At 39.1% G+C, this 23813-nt stretch overlaps 1 protein-coding gene across 2 annotated transcripts; it reads left to right on the top strand.

Annotated features, from left to right (window-relative positions):
* Positions 1-482: 482 nt before the first annotated feature.
* LOC111324656 (endothelin-converting enzyme homolog) lies at positions 483-22409 on the top strand. Of its 2 annotated transcripts, none has more exons than XM_022928268.2 (17): positions 483-1329; positions 10216-10272; positions 11002-11115; positions 11612-11698; positions 13065-13198; positions 13470-13701; positions 14195-14293; positions 15012-15089; positions 16001-16104; positions 16409-16467; positions 16738-16792; positions 17194-17261; positions 17678-17817; positions 19979-20044; positions 20597-20692; positions 21107-21183; positions 21455-22409. In XM_022928268.2, exons 1-17 carry the CDS (start codon positions 550-552, stop codon positions 21552-21554), a joined length of 2346 nt encoding a protein of 781 aa, XP_022784003.2. In that variant the 5' UTR covers positions 483-549; the 3' UTR covers positions 21555-22409. The 2 variants fall into 2 exon arrangements, with proteins under 2 accessions (XP_022784003.2, XP_022784004.2); XM_022928269.2 differs by lacking the exon at positions 483-1329 and adding an exon at positions 7882-9183.
* Positions 22410-23813: the final 1404 nt, after the last annotated feature.

The raw sequence follows: 23813 nt of genomic DNA, 5'->3' as shown, positions 1-23813 counted from the left end.
AGAGGGCAACTCCAGAATAACAATCTACATGGGTTGCTCTATTAAAACGAAAAGCAACCCCAAAAGCCAAAAAAAGGCCTCTTAACTCGGCACTTGAACGGTTTTACAGCTCCCTTTAGGTAAAATACTGTGTACTGATTTTTCGAAGAGAGAGACTCTTCTTTGCACTAATATCAAATTTTAGAATCTTTGTGCTTAAAATTTTCCAGTTTAGTAATATGAATGTAAGGTAAATTATTTATTTTCTTACGGCATCGTGTTCATTCGTCAGACCTCACCTGCTGTTCTTGTCTTTCCATTGTGTTGGAATCTTTTCAAAAGTTCTTATGTCCTAATGATGCTAACCTGACAAATACTTGTCAATTATCTATCATCAAATGCCAATGTTCTTGCTTTGGACCAATAGGAAATTTGGACTTAAATGGCTTGAAATAACACGATTTGAACTGTCATCAAGCAGTTTATAATGGATAGCTCAACACTGGCCAGAAAGTATTCAGCGTCGAAACCAAGAACGGTGATTTTCCTAAGAGGCTTCCTGTGATAAAAATGTCGTACGAGACGAACGAGACGAACGGCACGGAAAAAACCTCAAGCACACAAGCTCTCGCAATTGATAGAAACAAAAATTTTCGAGATTTTGAAGATGCTGATCAACTCAAAAAAAAATTATGCTTTCGAAAAATTCGGCAAAACACCTGTCTCGTGGCTGTTGGGTTGATAACTGTCCTTTTAGCCATCGCTTGTCTTGTGTTAGTCATCTTTCTCGTTAGAGAAGTCAAAAAGAATCATCAGTCGAACATGGAGCCGACTGAAGCAACTGAAGGCACAATAAGTCAAGATCAACATTGTTACACCTCGGACTGCTTGCAAGTTGCTGCTTCCTTAAAACGGAATATGGACTCGTCTGTTGATCCCTGTGAAAACTTTTATGAGTATTCGTGTGCCTCTTGGATCAGGTTAAATCCGATTCCACCCTCAAAGAGTTTTTATGATACTTTCATTCAAGTTGAAGACGAAAACGCGCGGAGGCTTCGTGAATTAATGGAAGAGGTGGATGAGCTTCCGAAACAAAGTGCTGTTAAGAAGACTAAAGGTTACTTTCACTCGTGCGTTGATGAGGAAGCAGTGGAAAAGGCAACAAACACTGGTCTGATACCATACATATTCAAATATGGCTCTTGGTCTTTGGATAAGAAAAAGTGGATCGCATCGCAGTGGGAATGGTCCGAGGTTTTGCAAGAAATGATCAGAGATCTTGCAGACACGCCCCTCTTTAAAGTGCAAATTGAGATTAATCCTCGAGATTCTTCACAGCATATGATATTGGTAAGTGATGTTTAAAACAGCAGAGAAATTACTTTTTGAACTTTGCCTTTTAAGTTTTGTACTAGTTCTTTAGAGTTTTTTCAGTGCTAGAGATATAGAACCTGTGATAACCTTAAAGGCTTACGAAGGCTTATAGTAAGAACTTAAGAGTACCAGTTCAGTATTCCAAACATAAAAAAATGTGACCTTTTCCTGATAACGTGAGGTAATCTCTTGTCGCTCGCATGAAATAGCAAACATATTTGAACAAAAAAGATTTGAACGATATATGAAAAGGTACTTCTGTTTCAGTGGCAAAGCTTGGTTTGAAACCAATATGTCAAGCAGCATCACTGAATTGGTTATATAAAGCAAGTGATGTTGGCTACTGGTTTTGTTTGTTACTACTGTGATCATTGTGAGTTATTGTTCAATGATGCTACAGCTTCAGTCTTTATCTTTTTCTCTCATCTGTTTCTACCACTACTGCTTCTGTTACTGAATTTCCAATTAAAGATAAAGATAAAGAATTTAACAGAAGAATTATAACGAAAAACTCCTTGAAACATTTCAAGACCTTACGTGATTGATGCAATGTTTAGATCTCTAATATACAATCAATGATTTGAAAACATTGGAGATTCATTCTATGGAGAGATTATTCGACTTCAAAAGAAGGTTTTGTTATTCGCTTTACTTGCTGTGTTTTTCGAATCATTTAATGTGTTTGCCGTGTCTGGAAATTGATTTGTAGTTGGGAAATTACAGAGACTTGAAGACGTCGCAGATCATATAAACGGCAACAAATTTATGTCAGGCTGTGTAGAATAAAGGGGAATAAGAAACGTAAACTTAAGTATATATTTTTTCCCGTCAGTAACAACTGGCTATGCACAAAAATAGGAAATAAAAGATAATTTGGAGCTAGAGAGATCATTATGAATACTAGAAATAATCACCTGAATACAATTGTTAGTTTTAATCCTTATCTAACTAGATTGAAAAAGCTGGAGTAAAAGTTTTTTGCTTTCATCACTGATCAGTGAAAAAACCAGCTCGGTGAATACTTGGATAGTATTAATGCTTGGATTCAAGTCGATGGAAATTGTTGGTGTTTGGATTTACCCAAAGTTATGAGCCAGAATCCACAAAATTGTACACCCGGCCAATAACTACCGTAGATGTTTTATGTTTGATCTGTGTAACATCTTAACGTATCAACCTATTCACTTAAGCCATCTTATCAAAACTTATTTCAGTCCTTAAAAATCGAGACAACCTCTGCTGTAACGGATTAAACGACGTGACTACGATCTGTAACCAATATTCATCAACTGGCGTAACGTGGCCCTGATCTTTGAGAGAGTAAGTTCTCAGACTTATCAATAATTAAATCCCAGTTTTGAATGAGAAGCAAATCAAGAATTGAAATTCGCACGGATGTGGTGTTGTTCACTCTATGGAAAAAATGGCTTTCCGCTTCGTTCTAATGCCAATTAATTTCTTAAATTAATCCAGTTCACTTTAGTTCATGGTAAGTAAACAAACAGTTCTTGAAATTTGTCTAGCCTTTTCCCTTTTTTAAGATCGTCAAGTCTTTGTATAGAATATCGACGGGTCAATTTGAGGCGCCGGGCGAAATCCGTGCGTACACGAATCATTCACTAGCAATGTTTTCAAACTTCAAATGCACAGTCTAAACAACTTTCCATAAGCAGGTAACAAACTATATTTCTTACCTTGAAACTAGAGGAAGCAGCTTTTTGCCACAACAGACGAACAGTCACTTCAATCGGGCGCACAGATTTATTTGGTATTTCGGTCGAAAATAAAGTGCGTCATAGTGTACCGACTTTTTATTTGTTATTCATTTCGTAGATATCAAACTGAATATATTCATCAAACCCTTTCCTCTATCTTAGTCAATCTTTCAGCAGCTAAAGCATCGACCAAATTCACCAACCCAACAACATCGAGTTTGAAACTCTTTGTCGCTTCCAAGGATCAGGAGACAACAAGCAACAAAGCTTTCAAGAATAAAACAGGTCAGGAAAAAAAATCAACCAACATCCGGTGCAGTCCCTTTGCATTTCGTAGTCCTGTCATCTATTTCGTTAATCACATGTCGGCCACGTGACTATATGTTTTGAGTTGATAACTTAAATAGGCCTTTTGCAGCTAAGCCATCACGTGAGCTACTTTTCATGAAATTATGGGCTATAACTCAGCCGAATTCAGAAAAGGAAAAAGCATTTCGAAAATAACAAAATGAGGCCTCCATTATTCAAAAATGAGATTTGATGACACTCTGAATTTTTTAATAAATAAAATAAAAAGGTTTATATGGAAAAAGTTGCTGGAGAGCAAGGCCTTGCTCTCTAGCAACATTTTCCATACAAATCCTCTAAATTTTCCGAAAGTTCAAACCGCTTTAAAAACAGTGCTCTGTAATTCCCGGGGCCCAAACTTGGCCGTTTTGGCATTTTCGATATGCTCTTTCCATCTCTGGTATTCTTCAAGTTGTATCTCATAATATATATCTAATATTGATCACATGACCCCAGCTGCAAAAGGCCTATTGACCACCTTAAAGAGTCCTAAAAGCTGACATTTTTCGTCATTCGCTCTGTGATCCCCTTACCGACGCAGCACCACAGTTTCTATAGTAAAGGCTGATAGTTTCTAAAGAAACTGTTTGGGGCTGCGTCGGTAGGGGTAACGAAATAATTTGGATATATCAACAAAGTTGAAATGGTAAATTGGCCAACTTAACGATTAAAAAAGCTGACGTTTCGAGCGTCAGCCCTTCGTCGGAGCGAATAGAGGAATTGTGGGTTGTGTGTGCTTTTATAGGCAGAAAATGGAGCTACGTTAGTGGTGGGAACATGGCAACGAGTAAAACACGAATAAAATAATTAGTGGAATGAAAAGCGTTCGTTGATACCTGTGGGATTTAGACTGTGCCGGTTTAAAAGATGAGCTTTTGTTCAAGAGTTTTACGGCTTTTCGTGCTACCTAAGTGTAAGGAAAGGCCGCAAATTTCGGTCTACAGTAGATTGCGGTTTCTATAGTAACCTACCCCCATTATTCATGACTATGAACTAACTTTTTCCATAATCGCAGTTTTTTCTCTCAATGTAAGGGAGCTGGGGGTGAATTGTTTCGATCTTCGATTCGGCGATGCAAGATTCATTAGAATGTAATCGACTAAACTGGCAAGTGATTGTCAGTTTAAAAAGTTTTTCTCTACAATTTAATCATGGAGAATACATGCCAAAAAAAAAAAATGTAACATTGTGCGCAAATAAAAATTTTCGCTACCCGCCCAAAGTTTTCGTCAGATTGAGGCCTGCATTATTGGAAATTTGGACAAATCAGTTTGTTTTTCTTCTTCAAAACAAGTCTGACATATTTCTAAGCCCAATTTTTTAGAAAGAAAATCAACGTTTTTCAGCCAGTGACACAAGCATAATCGTGAAACGGGAATTCTCAGAGCTATCAACAGCATGAAAACCAATGCCAATCAGATTCTCTAACACTGAGCTACAAAAGATTCTTCTATACAATTTACAGAAACACGTCCATCTCAGGGTTGCTAAGAGCATGCTCTTTGTAACGGCCTTACTGTTTATATCTTCCTCTTTGTGTTGGAATATTGAGTAAAATCTAAGCCTGGATAGCTGTAAAAGGCAAATTCTCAAAATATGTCAGCAGATTATCCCTTCCCCTGAATTTACCATCTTTTGAAATAATGTAAATGGTTTTTACATGACACCTCCCTTACCTAAATTGGTGTAAATGATCGAATAGGCTCCTAGATAAGATCAGTGTTGACGGGTATCAATCAATCAATCAAGCAAGCAATCGTTCCATCAATTATTCATTTGTTTATCTCTCTACGAGGCGCTTTGGAGCATTATTATACATTGTAGTCACCATCTGTCTTCTCATTGGCTAAACGGCTACAATTAATTCTGGGAAACAGCGCAACCTACAGATTATTCACTAATCTGAACCTACAGATTAGTGAATAATCTGTAGGTTGCGCGCGCAATGCATGATTTCTGGTGGAGCAATGTCAAGTTCACGGACAATGAAGTAAGAATGGCTTCTGGATTCGCTTCATCGACCCAGCGAGAAATTGAGAAATTACTTGAAGATAAAGATTCGGAAAATACTAAAAGAATGTATAATAAAAAACAATTTTTGGATTCAGTTTTTGTGATATCCGGAATAATCAAGGTCTCGGTTAGTGTTATCAGCCTCAGCCTTCGGCTTCGGCTTCGGCTTCGCTTCGGCTGATAACACAGTACCTCGACCTTGATTATTCTGAACATCACAAAAACCTCATCCAATAATTGTTTATAATCACACTCTATAGAGCAAGGCGCTCGTATTAATAAATATTGCAAATTTACAAAATAAAACTATACAAAGTCATAAATAAGTAAGTGAAAGAGAAAATAGTAAGGTTTGAATAAATAACTCACAAACATATACACTTCACTTCATTTAAAAAATATACACTTCATGCATTGGCTAGTAAATGTATTTGAATAGTTTAAAGTAAATAATAGTTTAATAGTAAATAACCTCTGATCTGGCAGAGGTCCGTCGCACTCTGAGTAACTGACACCTCAACTGACTCTGTGTTGGAGAAACACGCATTATCCAGCAGAGTTGAGCTTCCCTGGGGGCCACGAAATCTGTGCTAAAGACGAGAAGACAAATAAGTGAAGCTCCTGCTGTGTAACAGGGTCGGCATGGCCTATAAAAATGAGGGACTTTTGTTACGCACTAACGCCGGTGGGACTTGATATCTAGTTCGAGGACATGAACGACGTACGGACCGAGCGCAGCAAGAAGGTCTATACTTCTGGATTTTTGTCGTTTTGTTTGTCTTTTTTTTTTTGCCTTAATTACAACGATATTTCAAACACCTAGGATAAATAAATTATACAGAGAAAAAAATTACAGAAACCTTACTTACAGTTTACACTTAAGACGTAATACAGCTATACTTACATTTCTACCTTACATTCTTTACATCTCTTATTGCCAAAAGAGTTTTTTTCATCAGTTTCCACCAGTATAAAACTTTAAGTACCTTTGTACGCCAGTAAAATCGGGGTGACATCCTTCATTTAACATAAAATAATACATAAAAAAGCGAACAGCTCGACCTAACTTAGTCCATAAGCATTCTATCATAGGACCGTGTTTTTTTTTATTAATTCTTTCTTCTTTCCACTCGCAGCTGTCGGAGCCGTACCTGTTCACGCCATCGCGTACGGGCCTTATACGGGGATTTTTGTCCAAGCTATTTCAATAAAAGTGCGCTGTACGTACGGGTCATATAACAATTAAAATATGACCGACCTCAGACTAAGAGGAAATACTTTCACAGCATCCAAACTGGTGGTAGTTCTTTTTCTTTTCGCACAATGAGGAACCAAGTGCGTACCTTCTAGTTCTAATTTAGCACGTGTCGAAACGAAGCGACCTCTATTCCGATCAATAACATTCACTACAAGGTATATCAGTTCCAAACACTGGGCATCTCAGTAACTTTGATCAAAAGTCCGAAGGAAATGAAAGAGTCAATTTTTCATTTTCAACTCAGTTCTTTCTGAGCTGCGGAAAATAGCCAGCCAGACTGTGGCGAGTAAGGCTCCACTCGTGCCTAACGCTCGATATATAGTGTAAGTCGATGCTTGCGAAATTTTGGCGTCCAATGAGAAAGAGGTAATCAAAATGAACAGTTTCGTTGTGGCTCATGCAAATCCAGGCCTGATGCAAATCATAGACTGCTTGGAAAGTGTGAGATTTTAATACACTGGCGGTATAATTTCCGTTCGAGAGATGGGGAACAACGAACGGATGTCTGTCTTTCTTTTTCTGTAACTCCTGCACGAAAGTCACGAACTTTTTTTTCTTTCTTTTTTTTTTTTTTACACCCAGTCCTCTCTCTGGGTGGCTAACAGTCAACTGTGAACTTAAATTCTTGAAAGGTCTCCTCAAGTGATACTTCGCACAGAAGGACGACAATACGTCACTGGTAATGAGGTTAACTGACGTTTCAGTAGCATTAAGTCCTGCATATATTCCGTGATAGATAGTTACAGCATGAAACTTGGAGCGCTATCGCCCTTAATGATTTGTTGTAAATTACAGACACGTTGCGATGGCTTCCTGGTCGAATCTGATCTGCGGAAGAGAAACATCATTGCTGAAATCAAAGAACTCAGTATTGATCTGAAACCTCTTTAAACATCTTTTGTTAAGAAGGAAACGTGTGTAATTAAAAAGAAACTTCCACTCAGTCTGAACATGCCTAATAATTCTCTTTTCTCTCTTCAAAATACTGGTTTTTGTGGCTACAACTGTTCCACAGCTGTTTTGCTTATTTCATCTGCTCATTTTCACACTTTGGAGATCGAAGTTCCTCGGTCTTTTTGGTGGAAGGAGTCTAGACTGCCTTCTATCTGACAATTAGAATTCATTTAATACAATTATGTTGACTAAGTTATCATAACAGTGCCCAGGTGGGTGGAGTCAAGCACCGCGCTAGCTAAATAATCACGCGGTGCAATCTTGGTTTGAACTGTCCTTTACACTTTGTTTTGTCTCATTTGTTGGTTTTTTCTCGTTTTTTGTCCTCATGGAATTGACACTTAGAAGTTGATATCATGATGAATGTAGTTGGAATCTTCAGATAACTTATTACGGTTGCGAAATAGCTGGTTTGGCACCCTAAATTTAAGTTTGCACCTTGCAGTGATCTCCTTGAAACGCTGGACAACGGCCAAAAGAGGTAATAGTCAAATAAAAAGAAAGGTATGTCACTGCGAGCACAAGATAGAGTGAGAGGGAAAAATTAACCTTTTATCAGGCAGTGTACCTCATAAACGATTCCGAAAAGGTTCTGAAGACATCTCGAAACAAAAGAAGACAAAGTGTAAACATCGCATTGAAACAAGCTTATCTTATGTCACAATCTGACGTCGGCTCATTACGGCATTCCATGTCAATACTGTCATTAGATTAAACATATACAAAGCGTTTGAATGTTAAGTAAGCACTCTGGTGCTGCCCCTTCAGGAGACAGCACAGCAAGGACCAGGAGTTAAAATGGATTCACATCGATCTAAAATTGATGCAGAGCCAGGTTTTACTACAAGCACCATGAGCTTGGGTGTCCACTCTCAATCAAGTGGTTCCATCTTTTACTCCAAACGGAGGAAGAAAGTGACCATGGGTTTGATTTTTACCAGTGTAGCATTGCTTCTCGTCTGTATTGCCCTCGCTGTGTGCCTTGTTGTGGTTAGTTCGCGTGATCAAGAGAAAGATATGGGTAACGCAGATGGGAAAAATGGACACAAGCAAATGCAATGTACTTCAGATGCATGTTTGGCAGTAGCTTCCGCAGTTAAGAAGAGCATAAATGAGTCCGTCGACCCGTGTGAGGACTTCTTCCACTATTCCTGCGACGGTTGGATAAAGCACAACCCCATTCCGCCATCTCTCAACTGGTTCTCCACTTTTGGAAAATTAGCAAAGCTAAACAGCGAAAAAATGTTGTTACTCCTGCTACAAAATGATGACCTGCCCAGAGAACATGCTGTTTCGAAAACAAGAAACTATTTCAAGTCATGCATGGCTGAGGAGGAAATCGAAAAAACTTCCCTAAACGAGCTAAAAAACCTCATTACTAGATTCGGTTCCTGGCCCCTGGGTGATGTTTCATGGAACGAGTCAACTTGGAATCCTATCAAACTTTTAGCGGAGTTGCAAAGAGATTTTTCGACCGGGTCACCTCTGTTTGTATTAGGCTTGAGCGTGAACCCTTTCAACTCCTCGAAACGCGTCTTACAGGTATTACATTACTGGGACAATTGTTATGTTTTAGAGCTCATCAAGTGATTATATCCATTACCAATTCAATACCATGCTTTAAATTCTAATCATAACACCATTTACTGACTATTGTTTGTTTTCTCAAACGGGCGGTACACCCAAAAGCAAAGTGTTGAAGTGCCTAAGTTCTTGGAGAGAGAACCTTTCGTGCCCTTTTGGTTACGTGTTAATCAAAGGGATACCGAACGTCGGTAGATCAAGTATTACATCGCTGAAGTATTTCATTGCACCCTTCAGGCTATCGTTAATGTACAGGCATCATACGACCCCCCATACGGGGTTATCGGTAACAGTTATGCAAATGACTAAAGGGTCATGGTTGCTCCAACATTGACGATTGAATGATTTAGAATAATTGCATGTCGACGATAAAGGCTTGCTATTTAAGGAGGCTAAAATATCTAATAAAATACACAGTCAACATATCGTAAAATGTTGACTGAAACAGATCAATTTAATGCAACGATTCCCCGGGCTGTCGATCACTTTTTAGTAAGCTCATTGTTCCGAGGGATTTTTTTCGTGCTTTTTAAGCGTTTTGGTATTTTTAGGTCTTAACATCGTCATTGAGGACGTTTCCCGTTGTTAAGCTGGGCATAAATATTGACAAACCTCTGTAAACTAACCATGCAAAAAGAGAAAAATTGAAAAAAAAAAAGTTTACAATACATTGCTTTTGTTCTCTTCGGCTTCAACAGACATTTGGGAGTTTCTCATTTTAACGTGGTTCTTGTCGGTAGGATGAGAAATGTCTTTCCAGGGTGAAGGAAATCACAAACAGCGACCTGAAATAAACTACAATGTGGGTTTCAGAACGTTTGGTGACATATATGGCGAGTTATGCTCCAAACCATATGACCAAAAAAAATAGATTTGCATAATGAACAGAACACTGTAGCCTTTAGCCGTATCCTTTGACAGCTAAAATCATCCTAAGCTTCTTGAACTAAACTTGGGTAAATATGTCAACATTTTATACTTTTTTCGCAGATAATGCCTCCGACTTTGAGTCTGATTCGCGAGAAGTACCTAGCCCCGGAGAACAAGGTATTCTACTTATCTCTAAAATTTTCCTACTCGATCCTACGCATATACAGTCACACTAAGTGGTCGGAAAAACGCTGAGACAATACTTACTAAGATAAGCAGATTACGTCTCTTGGTCCAACCCTTATTTTAGAGCTTAAACAGTCACAAAGTAAGGGCCATAACAACCTGAGAGCTTAAGGAATTTATAAGGGGAAAGCCTCAAAAAACTGAAAAAGAAAGATAGAAAAAAAGAAAAAAAAATTGTTTTCTAGTCCTCCATCGGCATAGAGGTCCGTTAGCTGCGTGCGGAGATGTCAACAAATATTGAAAAACGAAAAAAATTTGCCATCAGGGCTTCCGTGCTGAGAAATGTGCAAACTGACTTAATTCATCGGTTTCACTTTGAATACGATGAGTAAGAAATACTATTAATAAAGCTTTTAGGCTAAAATCTTTCGCTCGCACAAATTACAGGACAAAGACAAAAGAAAAAGGTGATAAATGGACAGGGAAAATAGCAGATGAGGGGATATTATGCAAATTGACGTCAACTTTCAGAGCCAAAATTAAGAAAAATGTATGCCAGACAGTAAGAAGAACTTATCATGAGATCTTGAAGTTCATCAATTTTTTTGTTTTACCCCTCGCCATGATGATTTGCAACGTCTTTAAAGACCGATATAATACATGTAACGACCTGTTCTACTAATCAAACTGCGTTAAAGTTATCGTTATGTTCTACCCTAGACACGTTTGGCTTATCTGAAATTCATGACAAAAGTGGGGAAGCTTCTTGGCGGAGGAAACGACACGAGAGATCAAATGGCGGAGGTTATGGAGCTTGAGGCAAGGCTGGCAAATGTACGTAAATCACAGTCTGCCACTTTGAACTATCGTAAAGCCAGCGAATCCATTAGATTTTAAATATGTCGAGAAATGAAAGTTTGTTCTTGGTCTGTGGTGATGGCAAATGAAAAATTTTCACCAGAGTGTTTGACTTAGTTGTGGGGGGAAGGTGGGTTTAGAGAGGGGTGGTTATGGGGGGGGGGGGGGGGAGAGTCGGGGAAGAGACTGGGGGAGAGTTGTTACAGTGGATCTTAAGACCGGGGAGAGCTGTGGAAGAGTTATTATGGGGGTATCGAAAGTTCCACAATAAGAGGTTGATCAGACAGGGTTCCTCGTCTTGTCTTCTATCCACAAAGAGCCTCTCTCAATCCAGGATATGAGTAGATCATGACTAGGAAACTGTAAAGTTACTTGATGGTCAACCGTCAATGCAGGCTTAACGTAATATCAATACTGTCAATTAGGACTATTTTGTATAAAAGCAGTAGCTTTGTCCTTAATGTTTCTTCAGATCACTCCTCCGCGAAGCGTTTTAATACAAAATTACCATCGCCACATGAACATATCAGAACTCGAACGACAAGCGCCTGGTTTTAAGGTAAGGTTCTAGAAAAAATTAAACTCAGATACAGTCGATCGAACCTGTACTTAGCGGTCCATCACAGGACTGGCAAGGTTACCGCTAAATATTGATTGAGCGCCCAATACAAGTTCCGTAGAGTGATATCAGAAAAGACAATAAAACAACCTGCCATTTTATGCCAAACAAACTAACAAACAAACAAACACTTTATTTACCGAGGGTAAAATACATTATTTCCGGTTACCCGGTATTTTACATAATGGCCCCCAACAAATCCTACTAAATATAAAAATACCTAATAAAAAATTCATGATACTAAAATTGTACTTAAAACGTCCTACTGATCTTATGCTCTATCGAGGTATTTTCTTTAATAAAATTTTTCAGTAACGTTATCTTAAAATTTGAGTGGGAAGTTATGTTTCTAAATGAGTTACCTAGTTTAATCCATAGCCTACATGTACTTGAGTGGAAAGTTCTAAGCCCTGAGTTTCCTTTACAAGATGGTGTTAGAACGTCATTACAGATAGCAGATCTAGTATAATAACCATGTGAAGATCTGACATAATTAAAATATGAACTAAAATATTCAGGACAATGACCTTGGCTAACTTTATTTAGCATACAAAGTTTTCTAACGCGTACAATGTCATCTATAGGTAACCAGCTTAATTTTTTAAAAAGTTCAACGGAACTATCGTTGATGGTGGCGTCTAAAATCAATCTCCACTTAATTGACCACTTCATGTACAAAAACTCGCTTAAGAATACTGCTAGCATTTTGGATGATGAACATGGATTGATATATGCTTGGAAGCTTGTTCTTAGTTTTATTTGAGTGGTTACGTTTTAAGAAGAAGACAAAACAAACAACTGTGATCACGTGAGCCAGTCATAATGAAGGTTTACGGTATCATTAGCCAATGAGGACTCAGAGTCAAAATAGTCAAACCATTAAAAAAAAGGCGTTAAAACATGGGTGACCGAGCCAAGGTTAGTTTTTGTTTCGCGTCTGATTGGTTAAGAGGATGGCGGAAGTTTTGTTGACCAATCACAGACTGGATTGATGTAAAACCAAAACGATCTCGGATCACTTTCGACACAATTGAAAACTCCTCTATTAGCTACACGTCATAAGAGCGTCACCACGAATTGCATTCAGTTGCAGCTGTAATTGAACTTATGCTCGCTAGAAATTTTATTTTCTGGGAAACAATTCCAGAATACGTGAATCGCTTAGAAACAAAAATTTTTTTCCGAAGGCAAATGTCTTTGAATTTTGTTTACAAAACCAGTGATGCGACATGAAAAGTGCTATTTTAGCTGTGATAGTTGAATTCCTCATGTGTAAAAGTAAGAGCGCTGCTTGATTCTCTTTTAGTTCACGTGGTTACAATACATTAACGATGTACTAAGACCTTTCAACGTATGGGTGAACGCTACTGACAGCATTCTTGTCCCATCGCCAGAGTATTTGAAGGGTTTGTCTTCTATTGTTAATGAGACGGATAAGAGGTAAGCTCAAATCGGTGAAACTTCTCTTTCGCTTTCATCATTGCACCATCCCCGATCATAATAATAAGAAAAAACAGCATTAAACAACTGTTTGAAAGTCAAACTTCTCGACTAGTCCATACGGGAAGATTCGAAATTAAAACAACCGTTTTTTAATGATTCAAGTGCCGAACTGTCCATGTACTTAGTTCAGTCAAAGGACTAGCCTTAGTTCAGTTCATTTAATGTTTTGCTTCTAAACCGGGTCCTAAATGAACAATGTTCTTTTCAGGATCCTGTCGAATTACATGATGTGGACGTTCGTGCGCGCTGCTATTCCATACCTGTCACGTGACTTCCGGGCTGCTAAACTAGAATATGAAAAGGAAGTAGAGGGGAAGAAGTCAGCCACACCTCGATGGTTGTACTGTGTGGAGGAAATGAATGGCTATTACCATGGACTTACTTTTGCGTTGGGTTATATTTATGTTACCAACGCCTTTGACTCTGAAGTCATACCATTAGTGAGTGAAAAATTAAATCTGTACCAAATTCCTGTTTCTTGATGCTGGGATGTGGGTAAGGTATCCAGTCGTTTCTTGCCCACGAACCTTTCGTATTCAGTTGATTAGCACTCAAATTCAGACGATTCGTATCCCCTTTATGTCGGTTCGTACCCAACCCCCGCGCAATTCCGAGGTAACAGTTACGGTTTTGTCAGATTTTTTCGCTTGGTTCTAAGTATAGTGGAAGTCAAAATGTGTTAAGAACGAAGAAGTGGCACACAAAGAGAAGTCGAGTGTGTTACTAATGTTCTTATCCCAATTTGACGTCTTTTGTGATCCATTACCGTATAGCCCCACCACAACATGGAATCTATTTATTTTATACGATAAAAAGCAAAAGCAAAATTTGTTAATCGTGACGTCATCTATGCATCTGTCCTCCAATAGATTATAAGTAAGAACCAATCAAATACATGTATGATTCTGCTTATCATGATATGATTATTTGAAGATACAAGAAATGATGTCAACAATAAGGAAAACTTTTCGAGACGAGACATCGCGCGATGACTGGATCGATGAACAAACACGGCAAAAAATAATTGAAAAGGTTAGTGTTGTTTTATCTTTACCTGAATCGGTAGCTTGATTTTGAAACCCTTTTAATTGCTATGACTTGACTATTTCCCATTTTCATTGTTATTCTACTGTGATTATTGATCCGTTTATCCTTAATCGTATAAAATCCCCAGTATAACAAATTCAATGAACCATGGCCAGCTTTGTTTCTTAACCTGCAATGCAGGCGTACAAACCAGGAGATTATAAACAGCTAATAATTTCTTGTTCAAACCATCATCTCGTAAAATTGTTTCCCTCCATCTTAGCAATTCAAAGTTGAGAGAAATGTCACAATAGTTGACAATTATTCGTGGAAGTGGAGGTAAAAATAGCACTTGCTAATCACTTCCGAACTAGTCAATCAGCGCGCGCGAAAAGCACTTTTCATCTGTGTTGTATATCATGACTGAATATAGACATCTACCCAATGAAGCAAGACGGTCTCGTGATGGATCACGGGCTCTAGTAAACTTGTTGAAGTTCCCATGAGAAAGCTTCCAATACAGGTTACAATACGTTCGTATGCGCATAAAGTATAGCCTCGCGAAGTAAAGACTCATCCTGCGAAAAATGATACTCAAATACAAGGGACCTCGCTCTCTGGAATCTTTCCGAAGAAATTTAGGTATTCACTTGACAAAAAATAGTCATAGCTAGAAATGGCCAACTTAAGATGACTTTTTTTGTGAGCTCTTAATTACTTGCAGGAAAAAGCAATGAAAAACAATGTTGGCTTTCCGAAGTTGTGTTCCAATGAAACTTTACTGAATGAGTATTACAAAGATGTAAGTACCGTTTAGGTAACTTAGGAACTTGTCCTAATTTATTACTTGGGGGGGGGGAGGGGAGGTCGGCTAAGTGGCCCATCGGGTAGACGCTTAACTCCGGTTTCCGCAACATGAAGCGACTATGAGTATTTCTGCTCCCCCTGAATGGAATGCTAGTCCATCGCAGGGTTACCCCCAGCATTAAATTCACAGTGAGAGTAAATGTCATGCCCAAGAAGACGAAACCAACACTATACCAACAACAATATCTACATACCAACAACAATATCTACAAATCTATGCAGGTTTTTTTTCTTTTTTTTTTTTTTGTGGAGGCGCGGTGGCCTCATGGTTAGTGCGCTCGACTCTGGGTTGAGTGGTCAGCGTTCGAGCCCCGGCCGGGACAATTGTGTTGTGTTCTTAGGCAAGACACTTTACTCTCACAGTGCCTCTCTTCACCCAGGTGTATAAATGGGTACCGGCAATTTAATGCTGGGGGTAACCCTGCGATGGACTAGCATCCCATCCAGGGGGTAGTAGAAATACTCCTAGTCGCTTCATGCTACAGAAATCGGAGTTAAGCACCGGCCTAATGGGCCACTAGGCTCGTAAACAGACTTTACCTTTATGCAGGTTTTTGTCTTTAATATATCAAACAGAATTTGAAGCAAAACAATTTGATATTTAGCAGACCAGCAAGTTCCTTTTATAACTGTATGACTACTGACTACTGAGCTTGTCCACAGTGAATTAGGCTTGAAATGCATGTTTTCTACATTCTACTCCCCCGCCCCCCCCCGCCCCCCATCCCCCGTCCCTACCCAACAATAATTATGACTGGCCCCTCATCATTCCGTTCCTGAAACTTGTTTGGCTTCACTTTGAAAAAATTGTGATCACACTCCATTGTCGTCATCATTTGGTTTAAGGTTAACATCAGTCGCAGTAATTATTTGAGAAATGCCATGGATGTGACGAAATGGCGAAGGCGGTCTCAATTTTCGATACTCAAGACTCCGGTTGACAAAGAACAGTAAGTGGTCTTCAATTCAATCAGTGAGCCACAGGACTATGGGGTCCTAAGATTCGGCGAACGAAAGTTAAACGCGGCTGCCGGGTGAAGAGCTTAGGGGTATCCATGTCAAAAAGTTCAGCTTGGAGCCTTAGCTACTGTTATTCGTTGTCATCTGTCTTTGTGTAGTTTAGGATTTCTATCTATATTTCTTTATAACATCACTTTTAAATCGTTGACAGAAGGCAAGGTGTGATGCCATGTGTAACTTCTGTTTTTTTTTTTTTTTTCTGTCTAACACAATTTTTTTGTTTGACTGTTATAGGTGGTATTTCGGTCCGCAGCTGGTCAACGCTTTCTACCTACCCAATAGAAACGAAATAAGTAAGAATCGTTGTGGTAAAAAAGAGTGTGCTTTTTTTTTTCGTTTTTCGATTTTAATTTCCTTGAAACTAGTACTAGTAAAATATCAAATTAAAGAGGTGTCGACTGCGTTCAACGATTACTACAATAACGAACGAAACCTTTGCAGATCGATCATTCAATTCATTCAATTTGATCCCAAAACTATTTTGTTTCAGAGTCTGTGTCGGACACCAGTTGTTCATTGTAGTTCATCAAGCAGTTCTTTTTCTTTTATTCATAACTAACTAGACATCCTGGCAGGAATTCTGCAGCCTCCATTTTATTACGGACGAAAAGCACCGAGGTATGGATGTTTTGTGTTATTTGTCTACGCGTTTTAGGGAAGAGGAGGCAGCGCGTGGAGAGCGCGTGGAGAGCGCGTGGAGAGCGCGACACAAGCTCCAAACGAGCACGGAGGACGAGTCATGTGCGAAAGGAGGAGCGCGAAAAGTGACTCTTCCCTTGCGGCCACCTTGCACTTGTGTCCGTAGGCCGGAAATGCAGGCTGTATCTTATTCTCAAAGAAGTCTAACTAGCCGAAAGCTAAGCTCTCCGCAAACACTGATGTGAAAATATCTTAAGCAAACGGCATCATCGCATATGATAGTCGTTTGCGGACAGTCTTCCATCAGTTATTCCGGAGCATGGTAATGATGGTTTCGTTTTCAAATTATCCAGGCTCTAACCTCTATCTCACACTTTTAGGGCGGTCAACTTTGGAGCAATAGGAATGGTACTGGGTCACGAGCTGTCACACGGGTTTGATGCATTAGGTCAGTGGCAAAATACACATTTCACACGTAACTTTGACAAAAATTTAGGTGCAAATCAATTATTTCTACAAACTTAGGCAGTTTTCTAAGAGTCAATGAGCCTTAGCCTTGCTCTCGTGCCTTTATTTTAGCAGATCCCTGAATCCTGAGAACTCGGAAAGGAGCTATAAGATCGCAAAATTGAAATCTAGTGATACATAATATGTTTGACAGCCAGAGTTGAAGGAAGGTTTCTATTCGTGAAATGATATGGTATATACTTTGATTAAAATGATCGTCAACAGATTGTGGGTTTTTAGTGAAGAACCACCACAATAAGCAGTTGCCATTCACGGTAACTAACACAAAGGGGGCCAGTAGAAAATTGTGTTTTTGTGTGTGACTTTTTAAAATTTATTTTTTATTTCTTACACCAGGAAGGTATTTCAATGAAAATGGAGAGATGACGGATGATTGGTGGAGTGCAGAGACTTCACAAAAGTTCTTAGAAAAATCAAAGTGTATAGTGAATCAATACAACAATTACTCTGTGGACGGGGAAAATGGTCCAATACATGTAAGTCTGCAAGTTTTGATGGAATAACTATTTATTTCCTCAATAGCAGAGAAGTCGTTATCGGCGCCATAGGAGGGGATGACCATTGCGTTGCAATCCCAGAAAAGCAATTTTAAATATGCTCCATGTACTTTGACCAGGCTACCCTGCTCTCTCTCACTGACCGTCATATACTCGTCCCTTGTTTTTATATTTAAACTATATATATATATATATTTATAACATAACCAAAGTAAAGCGCGCGCTCTGAATGGTCAACTTAGCGTCCTCCATTTGCCCATGGGTGTACGCTGCTGACGTGAGCAAATGCAAAGACTATTTTTCCGTGCGCGCTTGTTTTTTTCTGGTCACGTAAGATTTGTTAAATAAAAGGGAACTCTTTAGCTACAATGTATCAATGTTATGTTATAAAACAAATGGTAAACACCACAGCGTACACTATTGAGTTATGGATGCACTTGGGAGGTTTGCTAAGCACTCAAGAAGCTAGAGTCGCTCTCGGCTATCGCCTCGAGCGACTCTTACGCTTCTTTCGTGCTTAGCAACCTCCCGCGTGCACCATAACTCAATAGTGTACGCTGTGGTGTTTACCATTTGTTAAATATGTATATATAATATGTGGTAGTCGGAAAAAAAACAACTACAGATACATCCCTACAGACCTGTTTCGTGGTTGCCCACTCATCAGGGGATTTTAATGGCAGAATAATGCGATACTATCGCTTATATATTACACTAATTGCTAATTAACTTGGTTTATGCATTGTGAACTCGTCTCTTCCTGCCGACACAGAAACAAAGCACTCCTACGCAACAGCTGACTTGACACTTTTCACACTGCATAAACCATGTTAATTAGCAATTAGTGTAATATATAAGCGATGGTATTGCATTATTCTGCCATTAAAATCCTCTGATGAGTGGGCAACCACGAAACAGGTCTGTAGGGTTGTATCTGTAGTTATTTTTTTTCCGACTACCACATATCATACCCGCTCTACTATTTGTATCGAGCACTGTTTCACGGACACCAAGCTTAATCCCTCTGTTTATAAATAGATATATATTTTTTGGTGCTTCTGAAATTTAGAGAAGTTTGTTTTTAACTGCATACCCATCACATCATAATCAAGCCTAAATACACAATGCCATCTAGAAATGGTATAAAATTATTTCCGCATAAGACTGGTTTCTAATAAGGTTGCGACAATTTCAATGGATCATTCTTTCACAGTAGAGTAGAGTTCATCGATAAACAACATCGCAGCCCTTAAGCTGAATTACGTCTTTGGTTTGTGCGGTCGGGATAGGGATTGGATCTCAACGGTGGCATGGTCTGAGAGGCAGAATTCGGGCGTTTAACCAGGTCTCGTAGAACCCCTCCTGTTTGGTGAAGGTCGGGTCAAGTGTACGATTGCAGCGCGTTGAAAATTCGCGCGTTTTCAATAGCTGCCCCCTTCGCGAAGATCGCGCGTTTTCAATAGCTGCCCCCTTCTTATGGAACAGTCTTCCTCTGCCAATAAGACAGGAAACATCAATCAACTCCTTCAAACGATCTGTTAAAACATACTTTTTTTAAAAAGGCTTTTAGTTAGATTATTTATTCAATTAATTTGATATTGTGATTTTTAAAAAATTCTATGTTTTACTAATTACTCTGGAAATTTTTATACTGTAAATATTGTAATTTTACCGGATTTAATAATTAATATTGTAATGCGCTTTTGAGTATTTTTATAGAAAAAGCGCAATATAAGTATTAAATATCATTATTATTATTATTATTATTAAATTTGACGATCTGCTTGAGTTGGAAGGCGTTACAAAAACGGGACTTGTTAAGCCTGTCGAAATCGCTGGCTATTTGAATCTCACAGTTTGGGAAGCGATATTCAATGACTGACATAGAGTTGTAGAAGTAGTTCAGCATGTCTGAGTCTTTTGTACCTTTGTCGGTCTGTGGATGGTAAACATTGGCGATGATAATGCAAGACAATCCCCAGGGAAGTCGCGGGGACCTGGTTTCAGCCAAATTACTTCAAACTCTTAAAAACACTTACTGGAATTAAAAAGGGACCGGGATACAACATAAAAATCCTTCAAAATTTTGAGCCAGTCCGAAGTGCTCTATAAGTTTACTTATGATCTACCTTTCAAACAGATCAATGGAGAGCTATCTCTAAGTGAAAATATTGCCGACAATGGAGGAATCAGACTGGCTTACTGGGTAAATTATTCATTACTGTGGTAACAAATCGATTCTTTCATGATGAGTTTCAGACTGTTATGATGGCATCGCAAGTTATTCCAAAAGTTTAGAGAGTTGAGCCACATGACAGTCAGGCCGATCTGTTTAATAGCTTCAATTTTAAAAACCTCAAACTAAGTTATAAATCTGATCGCGTTTTGCAAAAGTGTGTAAAATCGGGACTATAGTGATCCCTATTTTGAAGTATTACCGAGCAACCTGGTCGCTCACTTGTTAGGTGAAAATAAGTCACTCTTCTTTTTTCCCGTCTCTTGTGGATGTGTTTGGACAATTAAAAGCTAAATCCTTGGCTCGAGGAAACAAGAGAAAAACAGCAAAAGCTGTCTGTGAGGTGCGTCTTTTTGTTTTCCTTGGAAATCTCCAAACGTGATCGAGATTAAACTTAGTTTACGCATACTTTTACAAAGCGAGGAATCGGGGACGAAGATGATTCGCAAACTTTTTCACTGTTTGAAAATTCTGGCCAGTGAAGAATGAAAATGATCGATAGATTTTGTTTCTCGCAAACAGGGATACAAGGACTGGGTCAAGAAAAATGGTGCTGAGCTTCAGTTGCCCGGCCTCAATATGACAAATGACCAGCTTTTGTTCGTTAGCTTCGCTCAGGTAAGATCTGGATTGGAACATTTGAACTGCTCAATTCTGACGCCCTTCGCGGTATTAGACTACAGGAGCTCCCTCTTTTCCGGCAAAGTTCGTGACGGAGTCAACAAAAATAGCGAAACAAAAAATTGACTTAAGTGCTTTACTTTTACAATAACCTCCATCAGCAATGTGAAAGAATGTGAAAATCATCATTAAATAAATTGTTACAGGGAAGCACTTCAAAAAACCTAGCTGGAGAGGCCTACGGCTTCCCTCCCTCTCTCCTCAAATCGGTGAGATCGGAATGAGTCCATAATCTACATTTCTACTGCTTGAGATAGCAACAAGCTCGTCAATTTTCAACCTATAAGATCATGAGGAGGTAAAATTTTGGTGTACATTACAATAACATGGGAAATCTTTCATTCTTGACAGATGTGGTGCAGTGCATTTACTCCAGCAGCGGCCTATGTTATGGCATCAACAGACACTCATGCTCTGGCCAATTACAGGTACATGCACACGAAGGGAAACAGAAAGACTTTTTTTACGCAACAAGAGAAAAATAATAACTTAAATCAGTGTTGAGATGCTTTTCCCTTCACGTATGTGACTCCATGTAAAATACGCTGTGTAGGGGAACTCGATTTAGCGACTCGCTTATGACTAAATTACTTTCTGGTCTGCCCGTCGCTCAAAGTGGTTACAGCAACCGCAAAGCTTTGACTAATTAGAAGATTCTCTGACACTGTTTATTTGTTTATTTGTTCGTTCTGTTTCTAGGGTTATTGGTTCGCTTTCAAATATGAAAGAGTTCTCTGATGTCTTCAAGTGCCCCTCTGGTAGCAGGATGAATCCTGAGAAAAAATGTAAAATATGGTAAAACACTGAAAGGGATCTTTTCAAACTTATATCTTAACTCGTTTGAAATGTCCAAAGACGTATCAAATATGGATTGCGTTTCTTTCGCAGAGGAGAGAATTGTCAAGGACTAAACACTTTGAAACAGTTTTTTAAACATGTTAAGTCTCTCCCATTTTTTCCGGTATTTTATTCGACATTTTAATCTTGCCAGTGTTGTAGAAAAATATATCAGTGGTAAATAAGAACATATACTCTATGTTAAGTTTTTTTACCATTGTGATGTGAACATTTTGGTATACTTTCTCGTTTGCTTCGCCATGCTGTAGTTTAGAGAATTAGCTGTTAGGTCGATTTTACGTCCTTTAGCTCACAATTTTCTCAATACCTGTCATTTATACACGATCGACAAGGACAAAATTTGCAGAAATATAATTATGTCTCAAATGACATTTTCGGTTATAATCGTCTCTTTGTATTTCTACATTCAAGTAGCGAAGCTACGGGCTCATATCCGCAGAGCTATGAGTAATTTGCAAGTAGTAGCTCTGATTCATCGCTAGTAAACATACTTAATGAAATATAGGCTAGTTCAAGTAGTAAATACGTACTCAATAATTAGAAGTACTAAGTATTATATAAGTTTTACTTTAAAGCGGACCTATCAAAGCTTTTTTCGTATAGCTTTTTTTTGACATTTCTGCGAAATTATCGTTCGCCGGCGAACGATTTGTAGAGGGATTAAAGAACGAGATCATAATTTTTTGATGTATGGAAGAGTGAATGGTACCAATACAGCAGGCTACAGTATTGCTACAGCATGTGGCTTGTAACCTGCTGCGCTCTATAAAACTGAATATAAATATTATCATTTTCACGGTGCTTCATCATTACATGAATGTTATATTTGGAGCAGCGCCTACGTTGTTCTGAGGCTGTCAGCTTTCGTAAAATCGCTGGGCTAGGGAATAGAAAAGGGGGGGACTGGGAAATAGGGCGTAGCACTTCAACCCCATCCCAGCGGTACTTTCCTTTCAGTACCGGCGTTCATCGTCCATAAAAGCTACCACCACATCGAGACCCTGAACGCTATCGAAATTGCTTTCACCACGATTATTAATCATAACCTTTTAAGCCGTGTCTATCTTCCGCCACTTATGAAATTCGATCTAAATCCAGTCGTAAGCAATAGAACGAGTTTTAGGACGATTTTACCTCTTTTCCTAACGGTGCACCGATACTTGCAGTCCGTTAAGTGCGCCTGTCTCTATCTGCTCAAATGGTTTCCTTCCAGATTACTTTTTACGATAAAGAAACGGAAAAGAACAACTTTTATAACTCGCCACGGTAAAATAATATCTCGTTACTTATATATTTTCCAGATGTTCCTATCTTGCGACGCTGAATCTTTCAATAACCGCTAGCTTTGTTTCCTTGATCCCCTACCACAAAACAACAAGTGATATAAAGACTCAGCCAAGTTAAAACTCCGTAGACAACTTTTCATTTTCACAGACGCCTGAGGGGATGCGCGGGCAACCGATTTTCTCGTCAATGATCTGCTATAAAAAACACAGGGGGCCCACACAAGCGGCGTGTCTGGTCGTTTGTTCGAAATATAAAGAAATGTATGGGAGAGTATTGAAGAGTCGTAATATCGTAAACTTATATCGAGGAATGTCTATGTTAAGGCTCAAAATAAATGTAAACCTACCTCACTTGCCGTGTATTGTCGTTTCTGTGGTTCTAAATGGCGAATTTGAGCGATTTGGTAGATTTTGCGTTGACTGTTACTCTTCTGTATAAGGAGACAAGCGCTGGAAAGCTCATTTTCGACCGCTCCGCTTTCGAAGCCGACTTTCACCCAGAAATTAGAATCGCCCGGCCTCCAAATCGAACACCAGATAAACCAAAAGGTTGACGCTTCTTCTCGTGTCATTCAATCGAAAATTCATTCAAAATCCAAGCGCTAACCGCCAAAAAACTTTCGAGAAATGCAGCTTTCCAAGCGATCGGCATCCGCGGCACAGATTTGGTGTGCCAGGGAGCAACCGTCAGCTGTTTGCTCCACGCTGATTGGATGATGGTAAACAATGCCCTGTTTCAAATGCCTCATGTGAGAGGGGAGTCAGGGGCATATTCGCGCCGGCGATTCATCTACTGACTAGCCTGGTGTGAGGTTTATGGCGCGTGACGAAAACCCTACACGACCTCAAACCTCTTTGTTCGCGTAACCCAATGAGCTCTGAGTTGACAAAACTGCGAAAACCCCTGTGTTCCC

The sequence above is a fragment of the Stylophora pistillata genome, chromosome 1 (assembly GCF_964205215.1).
Source record: "Stylophora pistillata chromosome 1, jaStyPist1.2, whole genome shotgun sequence".
Lineage (NCBI taxonomy): Eukaryota > Metazoa > Cnidaria > Anthozoa > Scleractinia > Pocilloporidae > Stylophora > Stylophora pistillata.
The sequence above is the reverse complement of the archived record's forward strand: the minus strand, read 5'-3'. Positions and strand labels throughout refer to the sequence as shown.